We start from the raw sequence: 27,973 nt of genomic DNA on the forward strand, positions 1-27,973 counted from the left end.
GTTCGTCTTATTTGTTTCTGATGACTTTGTTATGCGTGAGTGCTTTTACATGCAAAATATTGACAAAGGCTCTTTTGTTAGCAGTAATTTTCCAATGGATCGATTGTTTCCTTGGCATGCGTGCGTTTCAGTGTGAATGACGCATTAAAGCATTAAAACAGTAATTTGCCTCGTATGTCTGCAGGCCTAATGTATTTCAAGCACCATCAATTAAGATTGTGAAATAACGTTTAAGGTCATTGTCAGTTTTGGTTTGGAAAAAATATTATGCATCATAACTGTCTTAAAAATTATAGCTATGAGTCTTAACAATTATTATCTCTGCAATTTTTAACTTGTCATTATACTATGAAAACAAGCAAGAAATTTTTCATCATTCGTGTGGAGAAAGTATTTTGATGGAAATGTGATAAAAAATAACCTTAATCAAACAATCAAAATATGCAGACAAAACTTAATCCTTGAGATAATTATAATCGGCTAGCACAGCTAGAGCCCACATATTTACGAAGCTGTAGGTTTACTATTTTGGTATTTTTCATGGGAAAATTTTTGACGGAAATATGATTAAAAGAAGCCTTAATCATATAATCGAAAAATGCAGACAAAATGTAGTCATTGTGACTTTTATCAAAGGATTCATGATGCTTAACACAGCAAAAAAAAATTCATTGGAATGATAAGAACAATCATTACACACAAACACAAAATTATCTATAAACAGTTTAAACTGGCAGAAAAACAAACCTTAGATAGAACAGTAAAGACAATCACACGTATTTGTCATGGAAAACGCTCGTTACGTATGGATGGAAGGCCAAAATAGAGAAAAAAACCTTCGTTTATTGAAAAATACCCGGCTACGTGTGGACAAAACCTTAAACATAGCCAGAACCTGCGCATTGCAAAGTTGAATAATTCCTATTTTCGTATCATTAATATGGAGAAAAGATTTAGATGGATATGTGATATAAAATAACCTTAAACAAACAATCAAAAAATGCGGACAAAACTTAATCCTTGAGGTAATTATAATCGGCTAGCACAGCTAGAGGAATTATGATTAAAAGAAGCCTTAATCATATAATCGAAAAATGCAGACAAAATGTAGTCATTGTGACATTTATAATAGGATTCATGATGCTTAACACAGCAAAAAATTATTCATTGGAATGATAACAACAATCGTTACACACAAACACAAAATTATCTGTAAACAGTTTAAACTGGCAGAAAAACAAACCTTAGATAGAATAAACAGTAAAGACAATCACACGTATTTGTCATGGAAAACGCCCATTACGTATGGACGGAAGGCCAAAACAGAGATAAAAACCTTCGTTTTTTCAAAAATACCCGGCTACGTGTGGACAAAAACTTAAACATAGCCAGAACCTGAGCATTGCAAAGTTAAATAATTCCTATTTTCGTATCATTAATATGGAGAAAGGATTTTGATGGACATGTGATAAAAAATAACCTTAATCAAACAATCAAAAAATGCAGACAAAACTTAATCCTTGAGGTAATTATAATCGGCTAGCACAGCTAGAGCCCGCATATTTATGAAGCTATAGGCTTACTATTTTGTTATTTTTCATGGGTAAAAAATTTGACGGAAATATGATTAAAAGAAGCCTTAATCAAATAATCGAAAAATGCAGACAAAATGGAGTCATTGTGACATTTATAATCGGATTCATGATGCTTAACACAGCAAAAAAATATTCATTGGAATGATAATAGCAATCGTTACACACAAACACAAAGTTATCTGTAAACAGTTTAAACAGGCAGAAAAACAAACCTTAGATGGAATAAACAGTAAAGATATTCACAACCACCAATAACTTTTGACAAAAAGTAGTCAATTCGTACACCTCGCATTTCATTTGTATCAACATGGTAGGAGATAATTCAATGCATCATTGTTAAACTTGTTAAAAAAATGCACTATTTGTTAAATCTAAACTTGTTATAGGATGTATTTTTTCGAAAAAATCAAAATTGCTAAATACGAGGCATACACCACCAAGCAAAAAAACGTTTTCTCATCTAAGTCTTTAATTAGTTTGGGTGAAACATCTGTGTTTTGTTAAAACGGTTCAACTTATCGGTATCTAAACTAATCTAATAATTCTGAATGTCTGTTGAGAACCTGTCAACCAGATAATCATAAATTTTTGAGTTGGAAACAATTAAAATCTTCGTTAATCATCAACGTTAATCATCAATCATTACGTTGGCAAGAAAAATCTGCCAAGCTACTAGAACAAAAGTTGAAGCTGCAGAAAAAAATAGATGACCGTTTGGCTGATGTCTCCGAAGACACAATACAATTCAATATGGAAAAGATATCCAAAAAACACGCGAAAAAGTTTGGTGCATTTGGGTGTGTTTTCAGGGCTACGATGGAAAGACCTAGAGATGATAAAGTGTACAAGATTAAAGATATTTTTAAGGAATTAAACGAACTTTTTGCCAATACAATTGATCAGGTGTAAGAAAATACTTCTCTATTTTCATGCTTTTCCCTCACATAGCTTAAATCAAGAAAATGTTCTTTTTTTGCACGTAGGTAAAGAAGGCGTGTGATTTAGTCACACCTCTAGAAGACAGAATGCGAATCATGATCCGCTCGAGTGAACTCAAGTCCCCCATAAGCACACAATTGTTGCATGCAATTCAAATGACTTCAAACCGGGTGATGTCCGAAATAACGAATGTTTTGCAGAGTAGTGAAAACATCCCTTTGGATCAGTCGTTTACTGTTGATGTTGTTGCTGTAAGACAGCCGACAGGGTCCGGTAAAAAACATTCTACTTCACTAAAAGTCTTAGATTATAGCAAAGACAGCCTAGTTAAAAAGTCAATTATTACTATACGAAATAAGGTGATTTCTGCTGTGCTCGTGCTCTTGTTGTTGCAAAGACCATAGCGGACAAGAATCCAAAACTCAAACAATTTAAGCAGGGTAAAGCTATTCAGAAGCGAGAAGCTTTGAAATTATACAAGAAGGCCAATATTTCCTATGGTCTTTGTGGACTCCGGAGTTGGCGAAGTTTCAAGGGGTTCTATTAGATTATCAAATTCAGGTTATTGATTTTAATGCTCGAAATACAGTCATTTATGAGGGCCCCGCCGCAGTAAAAAGCTTATCATCATTACAATGTTATTAACCCTGCGAAACTTCCGGCTTTCCACGGTGAGCATTTCTACTGTGACAAATGCTTTCAGTTCTTCAAAAATGGTTTAAATCACCCTTGTTATAATGTCTGTAAAACGTGCACACAAAAACACTGCGTTGAGATTTCAGATGAAAAACATATGTGTTCGGTTTGTTTCAAGATTTGTCGCTCTACTGCATGTTTTAATTGTCATAAAAAATTGCGTCGGTCCAAAGGGGTTGATTGTCATCAATGTGTTCATCTATAGTTGACAAAGACAGACAAAACGAACATCGCTGTAGGGAAACTCTATGTCATATATGCAATAAGTTTGTACTTGATGATCATTTATGTTTCATGCAAACGGAAAAACCAAAACCCAAGAATGATAGTCTGATATTTTTACTATCATAAGAACATCATTTAAATTAGAGGGAGATACGCGTAGTAACGCCTTCCTACTAATTAATATCAATTTATAGTAATTATTATATAATGCTAAAGTACTGCATCAATAGCCGTATAATTGGGTGTTTAGTTCATTGTTATTATATCGTTTCCACACAAGCAATACCTGCACAAAAACTTTACATGATCATGACCATGTAAAGATGTTCATTCATCATTGGATAAGAGTGACCAAGATATGCAAGATGAATAATAGAGGGAAAAAATTCAACAATATCACTACGTATATATAAACGTATGATTAATGCGTTTATAATCAAAAGAATTGAACAATTTACAACTGACAAAAAACTTTTCCATTGATTGACTAGAAGAATTGACTTTAAATTGCAGTTTACTCTATGTAAAATTGTTAGGTAGATCAACTGCTAATATAGGATAGGTCAACTCTTAGAAGCATTAGTTACATTTCAATCAAAATTACTTATCCTTATGATCTTTCAAAGACAGGTCATTCAGAAGTATAGATTGTCATAATCATACTTTGAGGTTTTGGTGATATTTTTTTTCCATAGGTATTGTACCATGTTAGCAAAACTTCATAAATATTTTTATGCAACTTAAAATACAGAAATTTCATCAGAGGTGGTGTCTCTCCCAATGCCATTTTTAAGTTCATTATTTACTTGTCTAATTTGCATCAATGTGCACGGTCTTGTTGTCTGACTTACCAATGACATTGAAATAATTACAAAAAATATCAATATAATAAAAACAAAAACATATCTTTTCATAAAGTTATAAATTTCTAGCGATCCCTCTGGTTTCACAATTTTTTCCAAAATAAAGCCAACTTACTAATGAAAGACTTTTCAAATATAACCATAATTATAAAATGTCCATTGACAAACAACACATAAATAATGGACTTTGTTTGATTAAAATAAAAATTTTTTAGTTCAGCAAGAGCAACAGCCAATACCCTCTATGGTCTATAATCTTTTTCTCTTTATGTTTTATTCATTTTGTAAAGTTTCACATCAGTCTACATTCTACATGAAGTTTTCGAAAACAAGGCTGTGCATGAATGTCTTAAATGGCAAAGAAATCTTACTTTTTAAAAAAATACTGATATTGATTCAAGTAAATTGTTGTTATACAATTGTTGAGAATAGAAAATGTGAAAACAAGTTAAAGAAAAGTAGGCCACATGGTTAAATATCAGATAGAGAAAAGTGTGTGGTATTTGGAGCTTATAGGGATAAACACATTAATGTTTGTTCAATGGTCAACACAAGTTGGATATTAATGAGGCAATATAGGTATGATTAGAAAAAGCAAGAGAAAAATGTCTCTCTCTCTCGAAATTAAAGTATGTAACCACAAAACATATAGCATACCCATCATCACCACCAAAGACATAGAGTGCACTGTTATATGCTACCATTGTGTGCTTGCTACGTCTAAAAGTTTATAAAAAACAATAAGCTTCATTTCAAAAGAAACTTAATTCGAATAAAATGTCAATGTAAAACCACCCGTTTAGCTCATTCTAAATGGGTATTACCCAGAGTTCTAAATTTTAGAATGCGGAAGATAGCCAATTTAGATTGCTTTCTGTGCTATCTGAAGGCTATGTTTGTCTCTCCTGACCTCAATATCTCTGGACACTGTTAGTGTGAGACAGACAGAAAAGATGGCGCTTAGTAGGAGCGGCAACCGCAGGGTAAAACCATACTCTTTGACTGTGAAGACATACTCTGCGGCTGGGAAACTTAGTAGGAAAAATATTTCTCTCTCTCCTAATGTTGTTCTTCCCATTCGCACGATCGATGCATTTGAAGGCTTTCAAGAAAACCTTAACGAAGGTACAAATAATTTACGTGGAACTGGATCTCGATATGAAAGGAGGAGAGTGAATGAAAGCGAATCCTGGAAGTGTTTGCAAGATAATTTAGTAAAGTCGTACATCGAAAATTGTGCCATGTTGCCAGGACAACTCTGCGTAAAATGTTTAGAAGATGGGATACCAGCAAAGAAAGCAGAAATTAGATGTCGTGATCAGTGGCGTAGCTAGCGGTCCCGCTACTCCCGCCCGGCAGGAGTAGAAATTTCCCAAAAAAATAATAAATATTCTATTTGGACATAAGATATACATTATTTCACGAACAATTTGTAATATTATGTTTTATTCGTTCATATTTACGCTTTTATTAGGTGGTTCGTAATCGTAATACAGCAAAATCTCAAGATTTGTTATGTAACCTAGCAACCGCCTTTTCTCGCACATTGCATACTCGCGCGATTCTCCACGTATTCCGCCCATCTTCAGAGGGCGGAACATAAAATATAATTCTATATAAGAAGTTTTGAATTCTGGTTGGCTAAGAGACTTGACGCATGCTCAAATCTGCTGTTTTTATAGTCGAACTCCCGCTATTTTAAATTGGCGGAGGTTGTAATTATTCGACCTTTTAATACGAGTACAGCGATTAGTGATTATCAAATTACGTGTCATTGTCGGTATTAATTTTCCATTGTGTTTACTCTCAAATTGCTATTTTGTATTTGTGTATGACACAATGGCTTCAAGTGCGACTGCGATTTGCTCAACTGATGTTGATTTAGTAAATAGCTTATTAGCTAAACCGTTCTCTGCTCGATCGTCGGTCGAACAGAATGTTATCGTTCATGAACGGCCTACTCCTGATTTAACTATCCAAAATAAGGGAAGAGCATTTCAGAGAGATTGTTATGAGGCGAAGGACTGGCTGTGTGGCAGTACAACCTTGCAGAAAGTGTTTTGTTGGCCTTGTCTAGAAAGATATCATTGAAAAGAAAGAGGAATCAGAGGTGTTGCATAACGAGGTGGTTGAAAAATTTGTAGAAAAACCCAGGAGGCTGGCCTTTCTTTATAAATGATGAGTATAGTATGTGTTTTGATATTTGTTCGTATAATACATGGTACTTCATTGAGAAAATTAAGCATAACTTTAAAGAATAAAGCCATCCCTGTCTACTTGCCCCAATCTAAACAAGTTTAAACTAACAAGTAGAATGCTAAGAAAAATCTCTCTATGCGCTTTAGAAGTGTCGTATACTATATTATTTTTTGTGCTAATACAAATTTCTTCTGTTTATGCAGGGGCAGTGATGAATAAATTATGTTTTAGGGGACAATTGTCTCCTGCGTAACGTTTCTCTGAGCCACCTTTAGTACCTTTATAAATTATTGTACAACAAATAATTCGCCCTCGAAATCGCAGGAAATGCTGTTTCCAAGGCTCTAGATTTCAAAATTTTCCGGGGGAGCATGCCCCCGGACCCCCCTAGTGGGGTCGCGCCTCCGGTGCGAGATGGATTGGCGGGAGTGACTATTTTTCCTAGCTACGCCACTGGTCGTGATTGCGGTCACGGACAGTTCTACTGTTTTGAGTGTGCGGAATCCCTTCATCGAACGAGGAATGTTTTCCATTTGGTTGAAGTATGGAAGGTAAGCTTAATTCTTTCTGGCGGCACAGATGAATCCCTATAAAATTTGCCTGCCAGCAAAACATAAACAAGTTAAGTCGTCTATTAGAAGGCAATTCTAGGTGATTATTTCCAAAAGTCAATGCTTCAGATGAAATATTTTTGCTTTTTACATTTGGAATTTGGCTTGTTAAGTTCTATTATTCATCAAATGCTGGCAATTTTTTACAACCATGTCGTAACTCTAAAGTAACTTAATCTGTAGTATTTTGTTAAAACTATCAATCATTTTCAAGAAGGATATGCTGCTATATGCTGTGCATGGTGCCTTATGTAATGTATACATGTTCTGATGCTTAAATAACTACTCTTTAGACTGATTGTGAAATGTTTGTTCCATTACTCTTTGGTGGTATATTACGTGACAGTCAGCATGCTAACTGCTCTTCAACAGAATCACGTACTATAATATGTGTGGATGGAAAAGGTAGAGAATGGCAACAATGACAGTATTTTGACTTTAACTACATGTAAATGTGTATATGTTAGTAATACTGTTAAGCATTAGCTTCATTTAGGCCAATAATTTCTATGTTAATTATTTACATATCAATTAATCCAATTTTTAATCTCATACAAAATTTAGGTCGGCAGCATTTAAAAATTGTTGAATTCTGTCAGTGTATTAAGGATGCTGAAAAACTAATTAAACTCCAGCTGTGGCCAGGCTCATCTTCTAAACCCAAAATTGCATTTCACTTTGACTTCATGGATTTTGCTGAAAAATTCTTGCTCGAGAGCCATGTATCCTTGCACAAATTTTGCAGCACTGTTGAAGTTGAATATCCTGAAATGCTACCTAGACTGGTATGTATTTCTCATAAACCTGAATTGTGCACCCATATGATAGTCTACCCATCAAATAGTGGAAATAGATGGGTTGTACTTTGCAAAAAAAATTTATTGAATCACTGTTATTTACAAACAACATAAATAATGTGTATTTGCCTCAAATAAGGTAAGAGCACATTCAAATTGTACATGAAGTTTCCTTTGCTGTTATAACTTTGTGTATTCAACCTTATTTTATTTTTGAAACAAATGCACAAGTTTACTAGGTGTTCATTTTATTCTTGTTAAGGTCAAAACATCTATAATGTGTTAAACAATGGATCATTTGATGAATACAGGTATGTTATATGTTATAAAACAAAAGTCTATTTACATTTAATGTAGACCTAATAGTTAGATTATGTGTGTAGAGTAGTACAGTCTAACCTGTTTTAAGTACAGACCATTGGACAACAGACTAGTGTCAGCTTAATGAAAGTGTCAGCTTGATTGAGGTTTCATCATTATACTTCCATTATTATTAGCTATATGAGATTAAGTTTTGGATTTTGCACAGTATCTGCTTAGTACAGGGTCATTTAATACAAGAGGTTTGACTGTATATATTATATCATTTAAGAATTTGATTTTTTTGTCAGATATTTCAAACACCAAGTCAGATCATTAAAGTTCATACAGAAAGACCTGATTGATTATAGAAATTGCCCTCTTTGCCCACAAGTCAGTATTTGATTTCTTTTTTTCTACTATTTGCTTTGTGAACTATTTTAAATTATATCTTTTTTGTCACATATATTATCAGAACATTTAAAGTTGTTGTGAAATATGAAGTGTTACATGTTTACCATGAAATTCGTTTCATTTTATTAAAGAGCTTTGTTTGCTTTAGACTGGTGAGTTAGGTGTGGCCATTCATTCCATGGATGCTTGCTTTGGTCTAACTCATAAAAGTTGGCAGGGAATAGTTTTGCCGTCCCAAACCATGGCTGCCTTAAGTTTGCTGATCAGGATGAAGTAGATGATTTTGTTGATCATTATAGCAAGTCTAATAACAAAGTAGGAGAGGTAATTATTGCATGATGAAGGACTTTGTAGCCTTTTCAAAAGTATTCTGTGAAGGGGGGTAGTGAATAGTTTGAAAACAAACTTTATATGTAGTCCAATGAAAAGCAATGGCAAAGCCAGCACTTTTTTACTTTTACATTGCAAATATTTTTGTATTAAATCACTGGAAAAACAATGAATAGATTTGATTTTCTAAAGAAATTATTAACAATTTTGCTGACAAATTAGCATTGTAAGAGTAAAAGATTGGGCAGGCTTCGCCCCTGAGAAAAGTAGGTCTATGCTTCATGCAGGTCCATGGGCCCTCATACATACGTAAGTAGCTACGTGGATTTAAAATCAAAATTACAAACAGCCAATTTTTTTCTTTTTTTTTAATTTATCATGTCTATGCATGGTCTATGACTTGATTGTGTAAACTGTCATGTATTTTTTTATAGTAATAAAACAATTGTTATGTATGTGCTAATCTATAATGTTCTCCAACTTATTTTAGAGTTGTCAGATATTTAAGGCAGGAGAAGTTACAGAAGCACTTCACTCCAAAGGAAAAAATCAACTGTTTGATGAAAAAGGAGTGTTTGGTAGTTGTTGCAGTCGGCATTCACACCCTGGACGATTTTTCAGCACTAAATATGGGGAAAGATTAGTGTCTTAGCCTTGGTTTGCACGTAATTATCAATATTGTTGATCTTTGATGAGGTAGTATGGAGAACAAATCGTCGATTTATAATTTCTTTTCCTGTGTCAATTTTGAAATAAAGGGACAAAGGACAAAACGATTCTGTGCTAACGAGATCTATTATTACCCTTTAATAATATCACTGGTCAACAGCAAATTTGGTGTCTCAGTTTTGTAAACTGATTTTGGACAATTTTGATGTGCTGAGTCCAAAAATAACATTATTTTTGCTGGGTCAGGTCGAGATTTTAAGCTATCGTTAATTTTCTATTTTTTAACTTTTAAATACCCGAGAAAGGTACAACAGAAGTACTAACCATTTACCTTTTAAAGTTCTATCATCTGAACAAATTAAAATTTTTTAGCACTAGCAATACAAAGAAGAAAGCATTTTAATAAGCAATTATTGATTGAATTTCAATAAGGGAGTTTAGGTTTTGCGATTATTATGGGATATTTAAAGATAAAATAAGGCTTTATTTAGCCCATACTGGAATTCAATGGTAAAACTTGTTAAAACACACCAGCATATTAATGTAAGTAAAAAGTAATAAAAAGTAATAAAAATAAGCCATATGTTTTTTGCTATGTTTGTGGTGAATACACATTTGCACCAAATCGCAATACTGTCACCACCTTTATCAAGCGCGTTTACTATGCATATTTTGGCATGAAGCTCGGCGATCAAGACAAAAGTTGGGCACCTCACATGGTTTACAAAAGATGCACAGAGCATCTCCGTCAATGGAGCAAAGGCACGCAAAAGTCCATGAACTTTGGCATCCCCATGATTTCGTGAGAGCCTTCAAATCATGCAACCGATTGATACTTTTGTGCTATCAATGTCATGGGAACTAACAGAAAAAATCGCACAACACTGGAGTATCCCAATCTACCGTCAGCTATGCGCCCTACTTCTTATAGTGAAGAAATTCCCGTATTTGTATTTCAAGATACAAGTATTGAAGAAAGTAGTAGCCAGGATGAAACTCAAAGCATTGCCACTACCGATGATGCATCCTTTCCCGATGACAATGATGAGCAGCCAAAATTGTTTTCCAAAAACGAACTAAATGATCTTGTTCGCGATTTAAATTTGCCAAGACTCTGCCAAACTTCTTGCATCTCGTTTAAAGGACAAGAGCATGCTAAATGGTAAAGTTAAGGTAAGTTTCTTCCGTACCAGGCACCAGGAATTTTTAAGATCTTTTGCTCAAGAAAAAGAATTAGTTTATCGCAATGACATAGTAGAGCTACTGAAACATCTCGGCGTACCTGAATTACAAATCAGAGGATTGGCGACTTTTTATCGACAGCAGCAAAAGGTCTTTGAAATGTGTGTTGCTATACAATGGAAATCAATTTGCATCTGCGCCATTGGCACATTCGACAACATTAAAAGAACAGCATGCAGCAATTAAGTACGTCCTAGAAAAAATTTCTTATGACCAACGTAAATGGATGATTTGCGTTGACTTAAAAATGGTCAACTTCTTGCTTGGTCAACAGTCTGGATTTACCAAATACCCATACTTTTATGCCTCTGGGATAGTAGGAATCGTACTCATCATTACGTGAAAAAAGAATGGCCAGTACGTGAAGAGCTTGCAAGTTGTAGAGCAAAAAATGTGATAAACAAGCCTCTAGTTGACAAGGGACGTATTTTATTTCCTCCACTGCACATAAAGTTCGGTTTGATAAGGCAATTCACTAAAACTTTGGATAAAGATGGACGGTGTTTTCAGTTTCGTTGTAAAACCTTCCCCTATTTTTCAACTGAAAAATTAAAAGCTGGTATTGATCCCGAAAATCTTGGCTCTTTAAGCGATGAGCAAGGAGAGCGCTTTCACCATGACTTAAGAGAAAAGTGGGACATGGTGATGATGGCGGACAACTGTTGGAATTTAAAAAGAGATGTGCAAGCACCAAAACATTCGCGACCATCAAAAAAAACGAAAATTTAGATCGTAATAATGCAAACATTAACTTTTCATTTTTAGTTAAATGTACTGTACATGAGGTGTACATGATTCTTTCTTGGAATACTGCAATTTTATCATAAAAACTGACATTTTGTTTTGAAACATCTTGAAACCATGTAAATCTTGAAAACCTTGTTTTAAAAAAATATAACTAAAGTCGCATAATTTCAAATTCAAATTTGCAAAAAAATTTGACCTCCGAGAGCAAAATGAATGTTATTTCTAGATTTAGCATAGCAAAAATATAGTAAATCAGTCAAAAAATATCAGACACCTTTTAAAAAGTTTCTTTTTGTTGACCAGTGTATTTAGTGTCTTATTATTAATATTCAGAATTTCGTATTCGCTGTTCCTAATCCAAAGCATTTTAAAAGATGCTGACCAAAGTCCTGGTGTTGATTTAAAAATAATGTATGATATTGGATGTGTATTATCATCACATTTAAAGGTATCTTAATGTTGGCATGTATGATGTGGGACAAGTTCATTCACCAACTAAACTTTGAATAAATTGGTACCGTTCTAGGCAAACAAGAGGCATGACATTTTGTCAAAAGTGTCAATTTCGGTGCCGATATTTCATTGTTATGGACACAAGGCTTCATGCCAGGTAATGAAAAAAGCTTTGTACCTGGTAATGACAAGGATGGATTAAGAGGCGGGATTGCGAAGGAATGTGCTCTCCTCCAACCTTGATTAGTGGAGATGGATGAGGAGTGGCATTTTCCCTAAGAAATTTATGTATATCAAACCATCAAGCGATCGTAATTGGGGTTTATGGAGCACAATTTCAAAAATCTCCAATCATTTTATATAAGTAACAAAATTTAACGAAAAATGTCTTGCATGTTACGGCAACAAGCAGCCACTAGAATCTTATCCAAACTAGAGCACCCCCTTCCTCCAGAAAAGTACATCCCTGGGTAATGATGTAGCGATTGAAGAAAGACAATCTTTTCTGCTCTGGTTTCTTCCTTGATAAAAGCCCCGTAGGTAAAATATTATTTTTTAATGTCTTCAAAAAAACAGGTCAAGTTCAGTCCTAGAAGGCTCGATGGTTTTGGTCTTACAGATGGTGAGGCTATTGAAAGGCTCTGGGCTTACCTTCGTGGGTTCTCAGCCATTACTAAGGAGATGTCTGCCAGTAGAAGAGTAGATCTTTTGACAGACGCGCTTCTTCACTTATCTCGAAGAAATTTTAGCAATGCAGGTGCTTGAATATTGTCATTGCTTTATGCGTTGACACAATGAGAATGTTTTTATTTGTTTGTTGCGCCTTAATTGTTTTAATTTTTTGTATATGATTTGTTTCAGGAAAATCGTTAACGTCGAAGCTTAAAAAATGTCTACAACTTAAAATTAAAACGCAACAAGAAATGAAGGATTTATTTAGCGAACTACCTGGTAAGTAGTTCTGGTAGGTTAGAAATTTCTTATGTTTTCTGTGGCCGAAAAGTATTTAAGATTTCTTTTTGCCTAACCAAACTCTCAATTCAATTTGCATCCAAGGAAATAAGAATTTATTTTGTTTGTTAGTGACGTACGATCCTGAAATTGTTTGTCAGTGGGAGGCCAGAGAGAAGGAAATTATGTCAAGAGTCTACCCAGGTATATAATGTTATTCATGGCAAATAGTTTCATTCTTAACAATTCAGTCTGTAGGATATAAAGACATACTTTTAAATACAGAACATAAAGAAATCACGGAAAACTGGAAAGTGACGTACGTTCAAAAGCTACTGCATTTTAAACAACTAAGGTAGGTTTTTTAATGTACTAAACTGGCTGTTTCTCTATAATACATGCCTATAGACGTTTTAATATTTCTTTTGAGCCTAATTGGTGAATTATTAAATTCTTAGTGCTACATCATTCGGATGTTTTGAAGAAAACCAGCGGATAACATCTGAAGATTACTCAATTCATCAGATGTCGAAAAAACTATACCAGTATGTATAAATGTGTCAAAGCAATATTTTGCTTTAAAGTTTTTTTTACATACGCGCAAAATTTATGTAAACAGGTTTCGAAAGATTTTAAAAGATATTGAACGAAAGCATTCTGTAAAAGAAAGATGGAAACCTGGTCATCCTAATTTTGATGTCGTCGCATTGCAAGTCATACAAAGAAAACGAAACGATACTATCGGAGCTTTACATGGACTTTCCATAGAAAGGCATTTCTTAATAACATTGAAAAAGAAGTATGCAGGTACTGTAATGCACTGTAAATTTCGAATACTTCTAACCTAAGCTATGTTACCATATCTGTCTTTTGTTGTTCTTGTAAATGTTAATCTTGTATTCCTTTTACTTGTTTAGATGGTCAAAAAATTGCCACTCGCTTGTCCAGGCAAATCACCAAGATCACGAACAAGATGAAATTAACAATTGAGAAACACAATGCTGCCATTGATTCTCTTCGTGATTTTATAAACAGTTTACCCGATCGTCTGACATTTGACAACGCGAAAGATCCTACATCAGACCTTTATGAGGGAATTAAGTCTGGTGAGGATGACATTCTAGGGGAAGCCTCGGTCCCAGTATACACAAAGAGGAAGGCTATTGATATGTACTTAATCCTAAAACGATGTGACGAGGAAGAGAAACTTTTAAACTTGGAAAGAGAAAGGCTTCTATTGTATTACACCAATCTTATCTCAAAAATTGATGAAGCACTTGCTGATCTTGGTGATTTGAGCAGCGATGAATTCATGCTTGGTTCAAAGCATGAACTGATAAGGTTTAAAACCAAATTGCGGAATGAGTTGTTCAGCTTGAAGAAAAGTTTTGAGCTTCCACTTGGAGAAACTTTTCTTCTCCAGGCTGAGATTGTCAACTTAACCAATGATGTCAACATTCCCAATGAATCTGAAAGCTCACCGTATGAGGAATCCGATACTGAAGATGAAGACATCGAAGAGCTCTCAGAAGTGGACAGTGACATTGAATAGACGACATAGCTACTATTCGTAAAGTAATAGCTACTTTTTATGTACTTATTATGTAATTTAGTTGTTCACGTATCTAGTATAACTGATATCACGCAAACATTTGTGGTTTTCTGACGTCATGTTAGTGCACAGTCATTTTCTCTTCTTCTGTACAACACCGGAAGTTTTGACCTGTCGTTGAATTGTGAGAGAACTATGTTCTTTATTATTTATCAATGTCTTACGAGTAAGAGTTTATATGCGACATATATCCCAACCAATTAGCTCTGTCTACCCAACCCAATTCATCTAAAATTGTGAGCATTCATATCATATATAAAATAGCCGAGACGTATCCAAAGCTTTGTCAGTTGATCAACGGGGTCTGGGGCGAGTTTTTGAAAACACCGAATTTCATGATTTGTCCGTCTAAATCATCCAATTTGTCTTTTAACGTTACAAGCCTTCCCATCTTTCATATTTTGCTCGAGATTAACTCCAAACAGATGACTAACTTTACCGATGCTCAAGCTAACGAAACGATGCTGACGAGAGAGTGCGGTCTGTTTCGGCACCCTTGATGGCACTGCCGCTGTAAGAGGTAAATGAGAAATGAATCCGAATACGTGTTTGGATTGAAATAATATAAAACTCAAAATTATTAATCTGCGTTACTGAGCACTGTTGCCATTTCACAGAACACGTAAGCCATTTTACAGATCGAACACTCTTGTCACTTTGCACGCCTACGGTAATCATTGCACGTATTACGTATCACGCATTCTTGCCGTGAGCTTCAAATACTCTCTACGCAATACAACCCCTCCCTACAATCACATTCTAAAGTAACATTCTGATGTTAAGAAAAGAACGTGATCGGTTTTTTTGGGGTTGTTTTTATTATAAGATGCTACATACTCTGCTACTAATAAGGTCCATGCTATAAGGGTCGTTGTACTAACTAAAAAAATCAATATTTTATTTGAAACATAATTTGTTAAAAAAAATTTAAAGCCACAACTGTCAACTATTTGCTGTAACAAAACATTGCTACTGGCTACTGCATACTTTTGTGTATCAATCACATATGCTCGATGATATTGGATTATGCGGTGCTGTTTATTTCACAAAAAGCACCGTAAAGTGAAAATGTCGACGCAGCGGAATTCGAATTTCGAAATGTTAAAAGTGGAATTCATTTATGATATATATGTTGCTTTATTTTGAGTGTTCGTTGGTACCGTAAATGAATTTATCAACGGCCAGGGCGTTTAATCAATTCTAGATGTTGTGGTGCAGCGAAATGAAAAGAGAGACGTGTATATTAGTTGTTTGTGTGAACAAATATAAAACAAAACTAAGACAAACTAAACTTCTTATAAGCCAAATTGTGAACCCACTATAATTAATATATCATAAATTTAATGTTGTGAAGGTGGTGGGTGTCTATCGAGGACGGGACTTTATTAGTAAGAAGCGTTGCAAGGAGGGGGCGGTGGCGTTTAATATGTATAAGGTGTTAATTTAATATAAGGCATTTATTAGATCTTTTTCGTCACATATGCCCATATATCATCTGAGAAATACAATTTGCCTTATGCAAACCAATGAGACCTTTGGGAAAACTTGAGAGCAGATCAGTGCAATTCCTTGCAGTCTTCACCAAAATCTTACAAAGGTGCACCTTCTGACGCTTCAAGAATGAAGGAAATACTGTCCTGGCAGTCCATGATTTTTTGTATTTCCTTTGAGCCATATTGTCGTGGCTTCTTTAGGCGAATGTTATCTGGTAGTCCTTCAACATGAAAACCACCAGAAAGATATGGAACGCGAGAACCAGTCACACCTTTTGCTTCACCTTTAAGAAAAATGCTCACTGACAAGAACTAACAAACATAATGACTTAACAACATGACTGTAAAAAGGGTAATTTTTACAAAATTACTCACAGGAAAAAAATTTGTATCTTCCATATACTTTTTATTAAAAAACAGAGAAGATTTCTTTATGCAGGTGTATCAAAAGGTAAAATTAAACTATCACTGTAAGGTAAACACTACCATTGAGGAATATACAGGCAACCTTTGTACATAACTGTTATTAACAACATTATACTGTTTTAAAAAGTATTTAATGAAAAGTTTATTCAAAAAAGATTTTTTTTAAACTTGCAGCCATAGAGTGAAATACTTTATCCAGGCCTGTGGTGGTTAAAATTACACCTGTATGATCACGTCACTCTCAATGGTGAAGACCTGCGTACAAGAATAAATAAAAAATTAACTTACTATACTTCTTGTTAAAGAGCATTCTTACATCCTCATGAGTCCATTTCTGTTTTTCTCGGTCTACATCTACCAAATATAGCATACAAATTTTTTTTTAGCTATACAAACTACAATTTTATCCCAAAAGGCTTGCTTCGTGATTTTTCACTCTTTTTAGAGAATTTAATGAAGAGAGAGAAATCACGAAGCAGGCTTGTCAATATAAAATTATAGTTTGTGAATTTTCGTTATAAAAGTGTGCTCAATATCTTTATAGATTGAGCAAAATATAAATTCATAAAAGTAAAATAAAGCATCAACTAAACTGTCATTCACCTGGTGATTGCCAAAAGGCGTGAAACACAGTGTAGCAAATGGTTTCATGATATTATATACGTACACCACTTTATCGGATACCAAAAATACCTTAATATTTACCGTTAGAAATATGCTATTTTGAGATGGGATGAACATTTTGCAACCATACGTAACATGACATTATAGTAAAGCTCTGAAACTTAGTCATATGTATGTACTTGACTACCATCCAGTAACTGGTATCCATGAAACTGGTGCTGACATATCAACAGAAGTTAAACTTTATGCCTATTACGAATTTGTGATCTTTGCAAATTTTTTACTCTTTACCAAACATTGCTTGAAACTTGCACAAAACTGCTGGTTCATTGTGAACAAATCTTTTTCCTCCTGATGAACCAAGGACATAAAGTTCTTTTTTTTTCCATTCACCAGTAAGCAGCTGGCCTGGCAACCAAGATACTCCAAGTAACTGAACTAAAAGGAAAGTAAATAACTGATAATGGTTACATTAGGCATAAGTACTGCAAAAAGCTATGTATAGTTTGCAACAATATGGACTTTAACCAATGGCATGAGATGACATTTGTTTTTATTATTATTGCTACTATTTTTTATTTACTATACATAGTTTCTGTTGTTGTTGGTATTGCTATGATAATTATTATTTCTACAAATGTAATGCTATACCATCAATGCTATTGTAATGATCACCATTACTGATGGAGAATTAAACAGAATCTTTTGTTGTCCAAACACTATTCTACATATCCCAAATTATATGACATATATGTCTGCATTACATCTGTGATTAAGACAGTGAAGTACAAATATTGTCATAACATATCAGCAACAACAGCAACAACAATCATCTCTTCAGCGATTAATCTTCTTGGAACCAAAAGAATTTTACAATCACTTTTCACAGCATTTAGTAACTGTATAAATTTTCAATTTCAAACAAACTTTAAACTTCATACTACCATTAAATATAGTTTATTATTATTAAATCATTTCTTCATTAATTCTTTCATAGCCTTATGAAACAGTTCAACTGATACATTCCACACAACCAGAATACAAAAAAGATTTTCATGCCAGATGACGTTCAAGTCAAATTTCATGCCAAAAGAAAAACAAGTTTGCAATAAGAAATAACTTTCTATCTGGTAATCACTGCAACCATGTTTGCACAAAAAATACATGCTCAAAACAAAGAGTTTTACTCAACATAACACTATTAGAAATGCATCCAATGTTAAGGCAATATAAACTTCCTTTATCAGAATACCATGAATTATGTACATTTCCAGAGACTAAAGTCTCCCCAATCAATAGCCTGTTCTAATTTATTCTAATTACTTAATGCTACCTCTGCTATTCATTGCAAAATTTATTTATTAAAACAACTGTTACCTCCTCAGCTAAAATTTTCATATGCTGATCAACCAATCTTGTTCTTTGAGCATCATCTAATGTCACAGGGTTGTTTTTCATGTCATTAGCTTTCTGTGTGTATTTATTTTGCTCGGATTCTCATAAACCAATCCATTTGACAGAAGCCAATTTATTTTTTTCACTCAGGTGAGACAACCCCTTTACTTCATCTGCAATAATGGATAAATTTGTCAAGGCTTTCATCATAGCGAATTCTTGATGGTTAACATTCCTTACACCCTTATTGATTATACTAAAGTGATTTAATATTTCATTCACCTGATTTAAAAAATTCTGAGCAAAATAGATTATATCCGCTTGACCCCCGTAATCTGGGTGGTGGTTTGGGGACTTTTGGTGGATTACATGAGGGTAGAGGTGACTCCGAATTATTAGATTGACATTTTCTTTTGACAGAAGCAACTTTGTTGCCAATCCATTTCTGAAAAAAAGCATAATGTCAGTTGTGAAGAAGCTTTTGAATAATTTCAAAACATGCAGTATCAAACAAATTTTGTGAAATTTTTACTGACATTATAACATCAAGTGTTACAATAAAGCTGCACCAGTTACTGTGTTTCACAGCCTATAACTCTGTACATAAAGAATGTCCATTGTATATCACAATACATTATAAGAATGTACTTTTTGAAAAAGGAAAGTTTAAAGTAGAACTTCATACAAATTACTGTGGAGTAGAAATACAAATTTAGGGATGTTATTGAGATACGTATGGCTTTGATTTGATGGCGCTGGTTTCGTAGTTGGTTTACTGCATACAGAAAAAAATTTAAAAGACGGTGAACGACTAAAGAAGAGATCGTTCTCACCTTGACCTTGTCCACAGACAACGACGTTTCTTGGACGTTTATTGTATTTAAATAATCCTTGGTATAGATTATTAGTGTATGTTTGGAAACAAAAATGGCGACGATCACAGATATTATTATCCTTACACTAACAGTGTCCAGAGATATTGAGGTCAGGAGAGACAAACATAGCCTTCAGATAGCACAGAAAGCAATCTAAATTGGCTATCTTCCGCATTCTAAAATTTAGAACTCTGGGTAATACCCATTTAGAATGAGCGAAACGGGTGGTAAAACTGTAGGTATATATTTTAGTCAATATGAAGATGTAAAAGAATAGAAAATGTTTGCCTAGACTGCAGTTTGGCAACACTTATATGCGCAGCGTGGGCTTGTTTTTGCTTAGTATCTTAATGTTTGGGTTTGGGTCAGTGTCCAAGGTGTCTGCTAAACTGCAGTAGTTCCAAATGTTTTTATATGGGGATGGAAACTTGGCATTAGTGTTGATGTTTTACCTTCCACAAACTAAAAATTTGGATATATGAGTCACCATTAGGCTTGTAAAAAAATTATTGAAAGACTTATATTTTTTCATGCAAGATAAATTCATCGGAAAAGCCACTAAAGCAAAAGAAGTCATTACAATAAATGCAGAACTTTATTACTTAGTAGCAAATACAACAAAAATCGAAGCATTCAGAATAAGAAAACTTTTTACTTGTAAACGCAACCCTGCAAACAATGCTAGAAATGGATTTTCTAATGTTTGAAGGCAGTTTCATCACTGTATTCGTATTTATACTGTGTACAAATATTTCATTGGATGTTGTTAAAGGGTAGATCAAATTGTCTATTACCGCATACATTCTATTGGCATACGTTTGGATTTATTGTATTTACCTTGCTCCCACAAATTCATCACAAGCAGGCATACGTTTCCATCTATGTACTGTCTCGTGCGGTCCAAAATCTAAAGTCAAATTTTCAAAATATCCACTAATTTCTCATTTGATTCACTTGGACAATGCATTCTCAAAACCGATGCATATTCTATCGCAGGTAAAAATTTACGAGTGCCTGATTCAACCTGTGCGTTTAACTATTTATTATGAGTTTTTGTGAATGGAAAATTTGTATGTTCATCCTTCTGCAACACATCAAACCGTTCAAATTCAAATCATCAAACGTTGAATGTTGATCTTTGATGTTGATCAGCAGTCAGCAGCAGCGAACTATTCAGCAGTATAGGACAATGGTATCACGGTATGGTATGTATGATCATTGATCAATGGGTATGATGGATAAGAAATATTAACTATTCATACGTTTTCCCATACAGTGAAGAAGTACCGAGAGGTACCGGTATTGGGAAGTCAACACCCGATTTATATTAAGTTTAGAGTATGCCTGTTGCTTTAGACTCGGAATATACGTTTACAAAGAAAGTTTACAAAAACAATCACATCAAACATTTTAAAAACCAAGCAAGCATAACCAATCAACTCCTAAAAAACACCATATTTTGCAAAATTTGTTTTTTCTCTATTGTTATACTTCAATGTTTATTTGGTCCTAGTCTTTCTCTAAGTAGACCGAGGCATTAATGTTGTTTTGATGGATGGAAAAGGTGGAAACATGTCATGAATTTGACCGCGCGAAATTTGAGAATTTGAGCGAGCAGTGTTTTTGTTTGCTCTTTCACTTCAAATTTTGAATATCAGAGCGTAAGTTTTAGCCTACTTTAACGATAAACAGATTTAAAGTGCTTTAATGAAGTAGAATGGCGCCAAAAAGAAATCGAGAAGTCCTAAAGAAGGTCTGCAGAACCAAACGATGCAAACCCGTCTTGCCCGACGTACCTTTAAATACATCCATGTCAATTGAAGAGCAAGAAAATAAAATGAACGATTATATCGAAGATTTTCTACTCCAAGGTAAATTTGCGTACAAGATTGTGTATTATCATGTACTGTTTTTGTAATAATCAAATATGAAAATATTAATACTAAAATTTGAATATATAAATTGACAGATATTGATTTAATACATTGCGTGCCCCCGGAAATAATTATTTTTGAAACGGTATTTTTAAGTACACTCTAAACAAAGCTGTATATCATCAAAATTACGCTTAGTTTGACAGAAAAATTTTGTTTTTAAGTCTATACCTAAGAGAAACGAATCAGACCTGCGAACCTTTAAAGACAACGACTGAGGATCTTAATTTTTTCCCTTCAAAAAACTTGAGACTTTAGAAAAAAACACATATGACAAGACTGTAAATATCTAAAATAAATGTAGAGGAAATAGACCTTATTCTTTAAGGTTATGTTAGAAAATATTTACAAGTAAAATTAAGGCGAAAATATTCCAATTTCCTAAACTTTGTTATGAAAGTTGACTTTTTTAAAAAATTTCGTAGAAAGCATCACCTGTGTAAGAAGCACTTAATCTGTGTGACATTTCATAAATTAATATGGTTTACTACAACTGTTTAACATTTTGTGTACAAGTCATATATGAAAATTGTGTGTCACATGGGAAAACCAGCTGGTCTGCCAAGTGTTGTCACAGATTAATCACCCATCATGAACTTAAAGTGTGTATGTTTATAACCATATGTACTTTCTACAGTGAAGAGCAAGCGTGAGAAAATGATAAAATGCATCCAAAAAGCTAAAGCACTGATCGGGAATGCTTATAAGAGTGCAACCATTGAAATTGTTAAGGTATTTAAAATATATTGGAATAACTGTTCTTGTAAATGACTTGTTTATTATAAATGGCTTCCCACCATATAAACTCCTCTGACATGCATCAAGAGGCTAATGCTAATTAAAGTAACTAGTTACTTGTTATTTCATAGAGTTACTGCATATGTACATGAAATTGAATACAACTTTTACCATTTTAGGATGAAAACACTGTATATCATTTTTTTTACAAAAAATAATGTGATGTTTGGTTTTTTCGACTAGTTTTTCATAACGTATACATAACGAGCATTGATATCTACCCTCCAATATCACTAGCATATCAAAGCAAGGTTTTTTCATGCTATGCAACTTTTTGAGCATTGTCATAATTCATTTTGTTAGAAGTCAAATACTCTATTGTTTAACTTTTGACAGGGAGTGTTTGAACAAAGTAAAAATTACATATATGCAACAGGATCAAATTTGCAGGTTGACCATGCCACTTGTCAACTAGCCATGTCATACCATATGTATCCCTTTATGGCATCAATATACATATCATTCCAGGTAAAGCCTTGTTGTTTTTTTGTTTTCAGAGTGTACGCAAAATGACATTTGAAGAATTTCTAAGTGAGTACAGTTTTTACAAGCTGAATTACATAATGTTTGCAAATCTTACTCTTTTTTGAGAAATTCAGTTACACCATGGATGTTTCTATAAACTTGAAATTTTTTCTACAACCCCTTGGGGTACATATGTCACTATCTTCAAAATAGTTAACTGAAAAGTAATTTAAAAAAGAGTGAAACATGTAACGTACATGCAAAAATGAGTTTATTAGTGACAACAACCTCATTATTCAATGAAACTTGTGGTTCTGGTGGATTTTTGGGTAGGATGTACCTTTGAGGCGATTACAAATTATGGAATTTTGTGATAACAGGCTGAAAAATACAAAGTATTGTAACCCTTCAAAGAATAAGTGTGAAACTCAACTAATATCTTCAATGTTCAACAGTAAGAGCCCCATTGCAAGGCATTGGCAGCCTTTCCACCATCTTCATGAAATCTGCATCCTACCTGTCAGATGGACATAGATACACCTCTGCTGGTATCAGTTTTGCATTTAATGATAGCACTTTGTTCGTTTCATAGATAACGGAGGAAATGTTGATTTAGCCATTAGTGCTCAGGTATACAATACTTTGCCTTTAAGTCTTTGATACATTTAAACGAGCTCATAGATCTGTTCTTTGACATATTGAGAATTTGTGTCTGAAAATGAAATTGTAAAACACTCTGCGGTCTCCGATATCTGTTACTTTGAACAAAGACTACGATTTATTGACCTATAGTGACTCTCGAATTTAGTAGTATTTATGAAATTTCGGAGACGAGTCTTCGATACAAATCTCTAAAGCACGACGCACTTTAATTTTGCCATAATTCCTTTACCGCCTTTCTGTGAATTTGTTTGCTCCTAGGTGACAGCGTCCATAACAGAATTAGCTTCCACATCAGCATCGGTAACTGGCAACATGCCTGTTGAGCAAAGGTTCGGATAAACCCTTCTGATTTGTGTTTGTCATGTGACTTTTTACTTCCTTATCTTTATGTACGTTAATGACAAAAAAAACGAGAAACCACGAGCCACCGACACGACATGAATTCATTTAAAGGATTTGACGCACCCTCTCCCGTACAAAAATTTCGTCAATTGACCCCCCATTGTTTCCCAAATATAGCTAAGAAGTGTTTATTCATTGCTAAAACGTGTTTGTTTTTTGTAATTTTGAAAACTTAGAGTTTTACTTTTTAACTTATAGAATGCCATTGTCAAACCTCTCTAGCGAAATCAATAGCTCAGGTAGGATAACTATCAGTTGTGGTTGCCACAATTTTGGAGCCTGGTCACCACTTACCCAATAACTCGAACATGTCACTCCCCAGTGTCCCAGTGACTAAAATTTCTTCTTCTTTTGTAAGTATCCCAATAAATGTATCTGGGAACGTTTGGGTGAAATAGAAAGTTTCTGTTTGGTTTATAGACTCCCATATATCAGATTCTGACTTGAATGGTATTTACACTTTTGTGAATATCCTTTACTATAACTGCGAATATATTGTTAAAACAGAATTTTTTTTTCTTGGATTATACAATCAAAGATATTACACACTGGCTTAGATGGTACTTACACTTGGGTAAATACACCCTGTATTTGGCAATTTACGTTTAAAATATTGGACTACCAGTTATTAGTACCTAATGACTTGGATGACGTTTACTTTCTGCTCATACTTTTTTTGAAAGTCTGTGACCGTTAATATGCGAACGTTCATTGGCCATTGAAATTCTACGTATTTTGCGATTTTCTAGACATGGTTTTAGTCATTATTCGTTTATTGGTGAATAGCGATAAACAGAATTTTTGAAAAAGTTCATTCCATTGAACGGCACTATACAAGCTAACTCAATCCTTTATTTTCTTTATTTTGTTAGGATTCGTTTTGGATCAGGTTAGCATTCATTTTATTATATTACCAGCTATTTTCCAGTGATTTTCGTTAAGGTTGATCTACACCCTATGGTATAAAATGCCATTGCCTAAAATACATGCCATGGTATAAAATTGTTTTCAAAATTGGTAAAAAAAACTCTAAGTGAACTACAGTTGAAATTTAAGTTGCATCCTAAAAGGTAAGTCTTTTAGTAGTTTCATAATAATTTCAAGAATACCCTTCAGGACAGTTTCATCATGTTCGTTAAAATACTCTGACAGCTTCATTATGATCCTAAGAATAGTCGAAAGTTTCATAATAATCTTGAGAATACCCTGAAAGTTTCACAACAGCGCACAATAAACATTTCTTCGCACAATAAACATCAAATAAACACTTAATCGTTTGTCACTTCCCGCTCGTGTTTTTATGATGTAATCTTTATTCTTTAACGATGAAATTTTCTTATCTAGTCGACTATGGAGAATGGCTTTTCGAGTAATGTTCAAACTGTGGGAAAATCAAACCGAAGCCGCAAGGTACAACTGAGGCTATGTTGCTGTGAAGTTGCATGTTTGTAGATGTAGATCGTCCAGGTTAATATTGCCCTGAAAAGGACTGTTGTTGTTGACTGACTTTTTGTCAACCTTAGCGGTAGTCATCTTCAGAGTCAAATGAGGAGTAAACGTCAGGTTAGCCGTATTTGTTATCTGGTTCTTACGTCATTGTATTGTGTGTATGAAATGTGCGGGTGTCAATTGTGTATTGTCTCTGTGGATTAGTGTGAAGTGGATTAAGGTGACTAGAAACATTACACTTCACACTAATCCACAATGACAATACACAATTGACACCCACACATTTCCTGTACACACAATACAATGACGTAAGAACGAGATAACGAATACGGCTAACCTGGCGTTTACTCCTCATTTGACTCTGAAGATGACTATCGCTAAGGTTGTCGAAACGTCAGTCAACAACAACAAAAACAGTCCTTCTCAGGACTATACCAACCTGGACGATCTACATTTACAAACATGTAACGATACTCCCGTGTTCAAACCATTTACTTTTATTGGTGAAGTTGATAGGGAGCATTAAGTGCTTCGCAACTACGTAGGCACTTCTGTTGATCAATTTACTCGTGTTTTATAGTAAGTGTTTTTACAAACAGTGGACTTAAGTTTATTTTAGTAAAAAAGTCATTATGGAATTTATGTTTCTACCGCAGCGAAACACAGCAATAACATCTCCTCGTCGTACAAGGTCTAGGTAAGCTAATTGGTACTTTTTGTAAAGTATATCCTTATAGCTATGCACGTACGCCTGGTGGAAAAATTTGATAAATTTCTCATTTAATTTTAATACCAATTTAATACTTTATTTATCTATAGTCGGCGCTTGCAGGGAAAGACGTCAGCGACTCCAGCCTTGAATTTTATCACTCCAATCCCGAAGTCGACCACCCTCACTGCTTTAACTAAAGACATATTAATTACCCCCAAGTTTGATCCAAGGTTTGTACGGTCTGGGGATATGGATAGCCAAAAACACCTATTGTTTGGGAGAATTTTGGGAACATCAAAACCTATGAGATCAATTGTCTTTATAAAATAGAAACAACCCACTGCGTTCATCGATTGTTCTGCAGAATGAGTTCGCATTATCCTGTGCAAACCGATCTTAGCTCAATCAATTAAAAAGAATTTGCAAGTCAATCATGAATACTTGTTAGAGGAAAAATGAAACAATTGTTTTAAATTCATCTTTTTCATATTATTATTATTTTATTAAAGAAATAAAAATGCTTTTCGTGTTTATACTGGCTTATGCAAATCTCAGAGCTGATGTTGGTAAACGTCAGTAAACATCTTTTATTTCTTTGTAAGCATCTTTAATTTCTGAAAAGTTTACTATCCAAATGCGTTCTCAATTCTATAGCAATTACTTGAAATATCAGTAAAACTTTTTTTATTATACTCAATGCCACTTCTCAAAAAAACCTTCTTAAAAAACTCTTTTCTTATAAATTGTTGCTATAGGTTACCTATACCTGCTACAAGAATGAGAGCTCCGAAACCTGGAGAGAGGTTTGTCATTTATGTTATGTAAAGTCATCCAAAACTCTCATTACTACACTCACCCTCACCATTACCTTTATGAGACATTGACCCTTACCATCATTTTTCTCCCACATTTACTCTAACCATCCTTACCTTTACCTCACATTCACCCCCACCATATCCTTTATCCTGATCTCTCATTTTCACTATCTGCTCCTACTTAGAGTAATATCCATGACTGGATCACCCCTGACCAATTATGTTGGGCCTTCGAACCACAATGCTCCGAAGGTCATCATACCATTAACAGGAGGAAAGGTTTGTTGGTTCATTTCGAAGAGTAAAATATGCAAAAGGATAAGTTGTGTTTCATCAAGCGTTTGATAATATTGGTATTTTAGACTGCAGGCTCATCTGAGAATTTAGGACATTATGCCAACTTCATACAATTTATGGTCCGATATCTGACACTTGTACCATTTGTAACTTCTGGTAGTCATTTTTGAAATTTCTAAGCATTTTGAATTTTTTTGGAAAAATTGTCAATTATTGTTGAAATATATAACATAGTTTATTGATGATGTGACTTAGCTGAGTGTAAATTGTCGAAAAAACGAAATCTCATAGCTTTTTAAACATGAAGTTCAAAATGAAACCAGTCCTTCAAACGGACAAGCACAAAGCTAATTTGCCTGTTTTTGTTGACTGTAGTTTACCTTCCTTACATCGTTTTTTTGTTCATTGTTTTACATGTTGTTCTAGACATTGCAACTAAGTGTAGATGAGAATTCATCGCTTAGTGCTCAAGAGATTGATGTGGCAAGCGACAACGTAGCGCAAAATAATATACGATTACTCCAGGTACTCTTGAGACGTGTGTCTGTCGAATTAGTTAAGAGAAACACCGAAAAATAATTTTCAATACTTTTTGTCTATGAATTTAAGGAAAAGCTCTCAAAGATGTTGAAGATGCCAAAGTAATGCAATTGAAGTGATATCAAGGAATTTTGCTAAGTACCTGCGTCTATAGATGATTTTTTTATGTATGAATCTCTCCCTCCCGCGCCAGAATCGACGCGAAATTATTGAGATTTTGCTTTCTTAAACTGAGGATGAATGGAACTTCTGTTTCTATACATCTCACTCTAAATTTAGCGATTTCAAGTGACCGATAGCTGTTATTCATCCTAGTAGGGAGAGAGAGAAATTTATTTAATGACCAATAGCCATCAATCCTTAAATTTAGGGAGATAGTTCTATCCATGCTCAATGAAATAAAATTGTCGGCTTGTAATGGTTTTGGAAAGACTACTTCCGA

At 34.2% G+C, this 27,973-nt stretch overlaps 3 protein-coding genes and 1 long non-coding RNA gene across 5 annotated transcripts; 3 read left to right on the forward strand and 1 right to left on the reverse strand.

The window, feature by feature from the left end:
- The first annotated feature begins 5,271 nt into the window (after positions 1-5,271).
- Positions 5,272-8,060, forward strand: LOC124433662. The gene is made up of 4 exons (XM_046983441.1): positions 5,272-5,629; positions 6,974-7,068; positions 7,422-7,533; positions 7,693-8,060. The coding sequence occupies exons 1-4, from the start codon at positions 5,272-5,274 to the stop codon at positions 8,037-8,039; spliced, it is 912 nt and encodes a 303-aa protein (XP_046839397.1). The 3' UTR covers positions 8,040-8,060.
- Positions 8,061-8,196: 136 nt separating this feature from the next.
- On the forward strand, positions 8,197-14,680 carry LOC124433660. The gene is made up of 12 exons (XM_046983439.1): positions 8,197-8,236; positions 8,537-8,618; positions 9,460-9,608; positions 11,961-12,075; positions 12,154-12,237; positions 12,657-12,837; positions 12,942-13,031; positions 13,164-13,235; positions 13,317-13,386; positions 13,490-13,576; positions 13,651-13,838; positions 13,949-14,680. Exons 4-12 carry the CDS (start codon positions 12,037-12,039, stop codon positions 14,581-14,583), a joined length of 1,446 nt encoding a protein of 481 aa, XP_046839395.1. The 5' UTR covers positions 8,197-8,236; positions 8,537-8,618; positions 9,460-9,608; positions 11,961-12,036; the 3' UTR covers positions 14,584-14,680.
- Positions 14,681-15,524: 844 nt separating this feature from the next.
- On the reverse strand, positions 15,525-19,523 carry LOC124433664. 2 transcript variants are annotated; one of them, XR_006944554.1, is made up of 6 exons: positions 19,415-19,523; positions 18,864-19,026; positions 18,564-18,754; positions 17,268-17,624; positions 16,851-16,916; positions 15,525-16,420 (listed from the first exon to the last, which is right to left on the reverse strand). It is a non-coding gene; the product is annotated as an uncharacterized LOC124433664 (long non-coding RNA). The 2 variants fall into 2 exon arrangements; XR_006944553.1 differs by having other exon boundaries at positions 17,478-17,624; positions 19,415-19,518.
- A 1,502-nt stretch (positions 19,524-21,025) lies between these two features.
- Positions 21,026-27,949, forward strand: LOC124433661 (borealin-like). Its single transcript, XM_046983440.1, has 14 exons — positions 21,026-21,327; positions 22,028-22,122; positions 22,686-22,719; positions 23,246-23,283; positions 23,575-23,645; positions 23,917-23,957; positions 24,591-24,607; positions 25,063-25,128; positions 25,824-25,864; positions 25,987-26,109; positions 26,635-26,682; positions 26,880-26,973; positions 27,418-27,516; positions 27,601-27,949. The coding sequence occupies exons 1-14, from the start codon at positions 21,174-21,176 to the stop codon at positions 27,634-27,636; spliced, it is 957 nt and encodes a 318-aa protein (XP_046839396.1). The 5' UTR covers positions 21,026-21,173; the 3' UTR covers positions 27,637-27,949.
- The last annotated feature ends 24 nt before the right edge of the window (positions 27,950-27,973 follow it).

Source organism: Xenia sp. Carnegie-2017, unplaced genomic scaffold, assembly GCF_021976095.1.
Source record: "Xenia sp. Carnegie-2017 unplaced genomic scaffold, XeniaSp_v1 HiC_scaffold_14, whole genome shotgun sequence".
In the NCBI taxonomy this organism is placed as follows: domain Eukaryota; kingdom Metazoa; phylum Cnidaria; class Anthozoa; order Malacalcyonacea; family Xeniidae; genus Xenia; species Xenia sp. Carnegie-2017.

Coding starts and splice junctions, on each gene's coding strand:
- LOC124433662 (XM_046983441.1), top strand. CDS start 5,272: ATGGCGCTTAGTAGGAGCGGCAACCGCAGGGTAAAACCATACTCTTTG. Junction 5,630..6,973: donor AAAGAAAGCAGAAATTAGAT/GTCGTGATCAGT, acceptor GCTACGCCACTG/GTCGTGATTGCGGTCACGGA. Junction 7,069..7,421: donor ATTTGGTTGAAGTATGGAAG/GTAAGCTTAATT, acceptor ACTACTCTTTAG/ACTGATTGTGAAATGTTTGT.
- LOC124433660 (XM_046983439.1), top strand. CDS start 12,037: ATGTATGATATTGGATGTGTATTATCATCACATTTAAAG. Junction 13,236..13,316: donor TATGTCAAGAGTCTACCCAG/GTATATAATGTT, acceptor TTTTAAATACAG/AACATAAAGAAATCACGGAA. Junction 13,839..13,948: donor ATTGAAAAAGAAGTATGCAG/GTACTGTAATGC, acceptor TTACTTGTTTAG/ATGGTCAAAAAATTGCCACT.
- LOC124433661 (XM_046983440.1), top strand. CDS start 21,174: ATGGCGCCAAAAAGAAATCGAGAAGTCCTAAAGAAGGTCTGCAGAACC. Junction 22,720..23,245: donor GACATTTGAAGAATTTCTAA/GTGAGTACAGTT, acceptor TTCGTTTCATAG/ATAACGGAGGAAATGTTGAT. Junction 26,683..26,879: donor GCTCCGAAACCTGGAGAGAG/GTTTGTCATTTA, acceptor GCTCCTACTTAG/AGTAATATCCATGACTGGAT.